Consider the following 7,378-nt stretch of genomic DNA (forward strand, 5'->3'; position numbering starts at 1 on the left):
ATGCAACAATGCTGCACCTCAGCCAGGAGTCTTACTGCAGAGGCCAGTTCCTGCAGAAGAGGGGAACTGAGGCTGAGGGAGGACTCGCCTCCCAGGGGAGAGGATCCCCCTAGGATGATTATTTCCACGTGGGGCGTGTACATCTTGATGTGTAAATCCATTGGCCGTCGGTTCCCACCCAGCAGGGCTCCGGTAAGAGGACGATGGGGTTATTCTCTGCCTTAGCTGTGAGCTCCCCATCGGGGGGGAATGCACAGGGTTCATGCCAGCCTCACCCTGTCTGATTCCTTGCAGGACATTAAAGTCGTGGAGACAGAGATGCTGTCCGTGCTAGAGCACTGGCTGAGGAAGGTGAGGATGAGAGCCAGAGAGTAGCAGCATGCCTGAGTTAGAGTGAGATCCTAGCCAATAAGATGCCAGCAAGGACGGTAACCAGGGAGTTGGGTACTGTGTTAGCACCCAGATGACAAAGAGGGGCACTAATTAAATCAATTCAGTGCCTGGACACTGAATCGGGGAGGGGTTTAATACTTAGGTACCTTGCTAAGCCTAGAGGTGGGGTAGGGGGCAGGATCAGATCCTGGATCTGATGCATCAATACATTGCTACTAAGTGGGGGGACCCTGGATTTTAATGCTTGGTTACCTGGATGCTAGCTAACTAGGAAGGAACCACATTGAATGCCCAGTTTTCTGGATGGGTACAGACTAAGTACTTGGATGATAACCAGGATGGAGGGGAGAAATGTGGTTTTCATGCCCATCTGACTCAACGTCGGGGTTGTTACCACCCTTGTTATGAAAAAGAAAATCTTGGTGACGAGACTGTCCCCCCAACACAGTGGAAGGGCTTGCATTTTTGATCCTCAGCTGTTAAATAGTATTCTGGGGACTTTGGTTCAACCCTGCTTGGAGGGTACTTCGAAGCCAAAGGCTCTGAAATCATTACTTTGCCTAAACAGACACTACGGTGGATCTTCATATTTGATACATGCCCAGCTAGGAGATGACATTCTAGCCTTCTAAGAGGACTGGTTTGGCAGGTTCCACTTTTCCACCCTTCTGTGCTCTGAAGATGAGATGGTACCTGCCAGGAAGCAAGGGGCCCGAGTGTTTTCCCTACGTGGATAGTTGTTTGGTTATTAGCTCTCAGTTATCAAGAAGTATCAAGTAAAACCCCAAGTGCCTAAGAGCCATTGAGGTCTGATACCTGCACAGTTCATTCTAGTCACTGTTCTCCCTCAGGAGTTGCAGGCGAAGCTGGCGAGGAAAGATATTGTTGTTTTGCTTCCCTTTCAGATTGAGGAAGAAGCTTCCAAGATCTTTAAGCAGAAGGTGGAAAACAAGGCGGAAACCAAAGCAACCCCTTCTGCTGGCCAAGGTTCAGGAATGACAAAGTCACAGGTATTGCCTTGGGACAGTGCCCGGGGGGCGGTGTGTGGAATGAGAGGTGCTCCTGTGACAGGAGAAGGTGGAAGAAGCAGAGTCTGAGTGGCATATGCCTAGTGTTAAGACACTTCCCTCACGTGGTGCTATGGGTTGCATGGGCCAGCGTGTCCAGTGGGGTTACACCCGGGAGGCGTTAGGTGCTCCAACACCTTAACAGTGGGTGAGGTCTGAGAACGTCAACAGAATAGGAAACAATACTCGGTTTTCCTTCTGCTGTTGATACCAAGCTTGGCTTTGCCAGTGAAACCATGGTAGCAATAGATGGCTGGACTGTCTGTCGTCCCCTGGAACTGGGTTTAAAGCATTCCTTGTGTACGTACACCAAACTCCTTGGGCAGCTGGGCCAAGTTCCCAATGGCTCATCACGCACATTCAGGGCCGAGTTTGTTTTTTTTTCCTCCCCTTTTGGCATCCTCCAAACAAGGGTCACATTTTCAAAGTGCTCAGCAGCCAGCTCCTTCCAGTATCCCTTGCTGGTTAGGATGGAGTCCTTCTCTACAGAGGAAAAACTTCCCAGGCAGTAATTCCCATCTTCGTTTTGGTTTGACTCACGGTTCCCTTCTTCCTCTGCAGTTTAAGGGGCTAATCAAATATCAGCTACAAAAGTGCAAGGTGACGTGATATGTGAGGAATGCTTATCTTCCTGTGTAGACAGCATTATACACAGATAGGTAATTGCGTTATGGTTTTCCTCATCTTCCTCTGAAGCATCAGCTGACCTCTGCCAGAAGCAAGATTTAGTGTCTGGTCCAATGTACATTGAAATCAACTCAAAGATTCCCGGTTGACATCCACAGCTTTTTTCCCCCACCATGCACACCAGTGGTTCACACTGATGCACGATGATGCCAGGATACAGACTTGCTTCAGCAGTGGTTTGATCCAGTAGGGCAAATCCTGCTCTCCCACTATGTTCCACATGAACTTGAAAAGCAACCTTTCCACATAACTGAAATGTCACTGCATTGCATTCAGGGGTAATAGGCACTTCTCAGCTGCATTTGGCATTAGCCACTGTGATCTCGTTAATGCTGATATAAAGTAGATAGTAAAGGGCTTCTTTTTTTTCCTGGTTAAGACTCTGAGCTGCGTTTCATCCTATGTCCCTTCATGCCAAGGTTTGCTGCTGTGGATAATATCTGCTCTCGCCTGTTTTTCCTAGTCTGTTCAAGTCTCTAGCACGAAATTGCCAGTGCTGTCATCTAGCCGCGGTCTTCTGGAGGAGAGGACAAAGATCCAGTTCATAAGATGGAGGTAGAGTCCTTTGTAGCTATCCTCTAGGAAGAGGCAAAGGGTCTGATTCTGCAAAGTACTGAGCTGGAGTATGAAAGGGGAAGCCCTACTGAATTGAGAGGGGGAAAAAGAGAAGACAGTGAGCGTCAGTGGGAGCCAGGATGCTCGGGACTGGACCAAAAGACCAGAACTTCGGCTGGTGTACATCACTGCAGTGAACTCAATGGAGCTGTGCTGATTTATGCCAGCTGAGGATCTGGCTGAAAGTAGGCAGTGTTTGGTCATGGAGCTGTGGAGTTTTTATATATAAAAAACAATCGCAACCTTTTACAGCATCATGCTTACATGTCAGCAATTTTGATCTCTTGGGTTCTAGTAGAACTAATGAGGAGCACTTTTATCTTGGAGGATACAGACCTACCATTGGGTATACTGGGATAACACAAAGATTGGGGACCTGCGCAGAGCTGGGCTTGGGTGGCAGGCTGGGTGTTTTTTATTGGTGACCAGGCCAGCATCATAAAACCAACTGAATGGACTTGTGTGGTTCTTGCAGTCAGACCCGGGTCTATCGAGTATCGAGTGACATGAGGAACGAAGCCATGCGGGAGAGGCTGGAACAAGTGCGAAACAGGTGAGATCCTCTTGGCAGGGTCCTTTAAACACCTGCCAGCCCATACTCAGGTCATGCCCAAAAGGCACCAGGTGCTGCCCCCATCCACAGGAAGACACGGTCCCTGCCTCAAAGAGCTCATGGTCTCGGTGCTGAGCACTCTGGATTGTGTGCAGTGGGACTAGGCACGTGCTGGAGTGGGGCCAGTGTGCTGGAGCCCTAGGGTGGTGATGTCAGGATCCTGGGCCAAGGTAGGCAGGGCTAGGGGTAGGCGCTTGGAATCCCAGAACTGAAACGGGTCAGAGCCAGTATCGGGGTCAAGAGTCAAACTGAGGTTCGAGTCAAGACAAGGATCTGAGCTGGACACAGAGTCAAGAATCAGGCTGAGGGTCCATACCAGATAATGGAGTCAGGGTCCCAGGGATCGCTCGGGAATCAGAGCCGAGATCAGTCCCAGGAGCTCAGAAACAGAGAAGCCAGCCGTTCATGGAAGCTAGCTGTGTTGCCTGGACACATCCTGGTTCACCTCTTTGGCTTTGTCCCTATATAAGCCCATCAGGGACTGCTAAGACCACTCTTTCAGATCACTTGAGGTGGAACTTCCTGTAGTGTTGAACCTCTGCAGATTGTGGGTTGCCGGGAGTGGCCAGGTTACAGTTGCTGCTGCATGGCACTGTGGAGATGTTAGTTGCCTAGTAGCCCTGCAGGCCTGGGTTCAAGTTGTACTGATCCTTAAAAATATGGATGTGTAGCCAGATACTCTGAGTGGGACCCCAGTGAAAACTTTGCCAGGCGTCCGTAATAGGGAGAGAATTCAGACGTGTTTGCTGCTGTCCAGATTTGTCACCACTTGGAAATCCAACAAAAGTCCTCTAATCCAGGTGTTCTTCCAGAAGAAGAGAGCCCAAGTTCCTTGGCTATCCAGAGTCCTCATTGGCTAGAGAGATCAAGCCAATGGTCACCATGCTACTAGAGCTGTTCTAGCTGGAAATTAACCCCTTGTCTCCTTTTACACGACAGAAGAACAAGGGGACTTTCAATTAGTTGCAAGGTGGAAAATTCAATACAGATAAAAAGAGAGACTTTCTCTCAGCATGTGATTAGATGGTGGAACACACTGCCCCAGGATGCCATTGAGACAAAAGAATTAAATAGGGCCAAACATTTATCTGGATAAAAAAAAATATTCAGTGGCGTTACAGTTGATGCAAAAAGAAAAGATTTTTGGAAGGGATAATTCCCTGCTTTAGGATTTAAACCAGACTCCAGTGATTTGGGGATGTGGCGAGGCCTTTGTGGGGGCAGATTATCCCACATCAGCCTGTTGTAGGGCTCTTGCACCTTCCTCTGAGGCATCTAGTGCTGGCTACTTTTAGAGACAGGATTCTAGATTAGAGGGACCAGGGGTCTGATCCAGTCTGGCAGTGCATATCAAATTCTAGCTTCTACCTCTGCAGACTCAACTGCAACATCTGCTTTCTCGGTGCTTTTACCAGTTGGAGATTGAAACATAGATCCCCTTAAATGACATCTAGGTGCAGGAAACCCAATTCTGCAGTTAGGTAGCAGCACATTTTGGGTTCTGGCTGGCGCTCAGGTCCTGCAGTGATGGGCACCTGTGCGAAGCCGTGAGATGGATGGATTGAAGTCCTCCCCAATGCATTGCTGGGTCCAACACCTCCCTATAACGTCTTGTTTCTTCAGCGTGTCCCAGGTCATGCTTCAAGCAATGCAGAACAACAGGTCGAACACTGAGATCCGAGCCACGCTTTCAAGCTGAATATAGCAGGTAAGGCGTGTAGGCCGGGTAGAACATTGGAGATGAGTCTCAACTCATTCCTTGATTCAGTGCTCCTAGCTTCCTCAAACCTGCAACCTCCATAGACCTGACCCTACAGAGTCCTCTCTTCCTGAGGTTAGAAAGGAGCTTGTTCTCCATTTTAATCCAGCCCTGAGTTTGTTCCTATCACTGCTTCTTCACCGGCTGGCCTCCCCCAGCTAGTTCCTGGGCTGAAAGTAAACTTAGGCCCGTGATGAAGGGCTAACATTTGTACTGAGACATGTAGGTCCAAATAAGGTGAGTATCAGGATAACAAATAAAAGTGATTTCCACAGAGTGAATGATGCCAAGAGGGAAGGCACCCAGGTTGTATTCTGCTGTCTGGGGCAGGCCTGGCTGGGCCTTGCACAGTACTTTGCCCTGTCTGGAAAGGCTGCTACGCAGGGGATAAGTGGTGATTCTGTCCAGCTTTGCTTTCTGTTCTCCATGGGCCCTGCCTGATGCCTGCTCGCCAAGAATTCAGTGGGGGGAATTCCCATGGTTCTGGGCCCTCTTTCTATCTTGACCCCCCAGAGTCAAGCGCTGGGTTCTGGCCTCGGCTCTGGTGGTACATAGGGGAGGGGAAGGAGCTGCCATGGCCCCAGGGCAAATTCCTCCCCTGCAGAGAGAAACAATAGATTCTGGAGTACACACCGGGGCTAGTCCAGCTTATGCTGGAGGTTGTACTGTCCTCTGGAGCAGGGAGTGTCCAGGGGGGACACAGGTGGTTTTAAAGCCTCCTCGGCTGCCCCTCCTGCGTGGTATCTCCCGAGGAGCCCAGCACGGAATCTAGCCCAAAGCCTGATCCCTTCGGTGAGATATTGTGCCCCGCCGTGGCCTGAGCCAAGCTGACTAGCTCACCAGCTCTGAAACTCAGAACCCTTTAAGGTGAGCTGAGCTGGGCAACCACATGGGGGAAAAGAATCCTCGTCTTCCCTATGGGGTAAGGGGGAGAGGTTGAGACACAGTTGCTGGAACTAGGGTGTGTGTGGGGGCTGCAGCACCCCCTAGCTTGAAGTGGATTCCATCATAGACAGGGTTTACAGTTTTGGTTCAGTGGCTCTCAGCACCCCCCACTATACACATTGTTCCAGCATCCCCTGTTGTGAGAGGTCATTAGTGAGTGGGATACTGAGGTCAGCCAGGCTCCACTCTTGGAGAGGGTCCCTGGCTGTGGAATGCGCTTTCCCTGGGCTTCCAGCAGAAACTGATTCCTCTGACCTGTAGGGTACAGTGCCAGGTCCCACCCCCTGATGAAGCGTTCATTGGCCTGTAGATCATGGCAGACCCACGTACTAAGGCTAGGGAGGATTGTTTGCAATGCCTGGCAAGGAACCGTTTCATTTGAAGCAGTGCTGTTGAATTTTTGCATGTGCCCCCAGGCCACGGTGATGGGGGCATAAGACCCATTAAATAAGGGAAGTGCTTTGCGATCCTTGTTGAAAGGCGCTAATCCTATTTACCTCCTTAGGATCCTGGCTCATCTGATGCCATAGCTCTTGCTCACCTCTCTTGCTTTTCTTTTGCAGCATTTTGTCCAGCCTGGGCCTCCTACTGCAGAGACAGGCTGCATTTGAATTTTTTCCTCCAACCATTTCAGAGCAAATCTGGCAAACGTATTAACTCCTGTTTCGTAAACCTGAGCTGGTCATAAAGACACTTGTTATGTAGAATGTGCCCTGGTCTGCTGCTGTGCTTCTGTCTACCCGGCTCTCAGGTGAAGCGGTATTCGGGTGGGGAGTCTGTGAGGCTCTCGGCCTGCTTAGCAATGACAGTCCACAAGATGGGGATGTTTACTTGCAAGATGGCAGTGCAGCGAGATGGGGAGGTGGAACGAGAGAGAGAAGGGGGCGGGTGGACGTAGGGGAGGAGAGGAGATGAGAGAAGCTGAGAGACAATAAGGGAATATGCACATCTGTAAAAGACCAGAGGTTTCCCTCCTCTGCCATGTTCTGCCTTTCTTAGGGTGACCAGATAGCAAAGGTGAAAAATCAGGACAGGGTGTGGGGTAATAGGCACCTATCTAAGACAAAGCTTCAAATATCGGGACTGTCCCTATAGAAGTGGGACACCTGGTCACCCTAGTCTGTCTGTGCCTCTCTCTTCTGTTTGTCTGGTACTCAGTGCCCCAGGTGCTTTCCACCTATGTAAGAAGGGACAGTCCCTGCCCCAGATGCTGACAGTTTAAGGCTGGACAGACGTTAGGGAAAGAGGAACTCATTGTTCTTTATCAATGTCAGTGGGAAATGTTTTTTTTGAGGGACT

General features: G+C 50.0%; 1 protein-coding gene across 1 annotated transcript; it reads left to right on the forward strand.

Annotated features, from left to right (window-relative positions):
* SPATA19 (spermatogenesis associated 19) lies at nt 1-6,784 on the forward strand. Its single transcript, XM_044996730.1, has 7 exons — nt 1-192; nt 295-351; nt 1,299-1,403; nt 2,611-2,702; nt 3,238-3,315; nt 4,999-5,083; nt 6,643-6,784. The coding sequence occupies exons 1-6, from the start codon at nt 1-3 to the stop codon at nt 5,072-5,074; spliced, it is 600 nt and encodes a 199-aa protein (XP_044852665.1). The 3' UTR covers nt 5,075-5,083; nt 6,643-6,784.
* Nucleotides 6,785-7,378: the final 594 nt, after the last annotated feature.

This window comes from Mauremys mutica, chromosome 22 (assembly GCF_020497125.1).
Source record: "Mauremys mutica isolate MM-2020 ecotype Southern chromosome 22, ASM2049712v1, whole genome shotgun sequence".
NCBI lineage: Eukaryota > Metazoa > Chordata > Testudines > Geoemydidae > Mauremys > Mauremys mutica.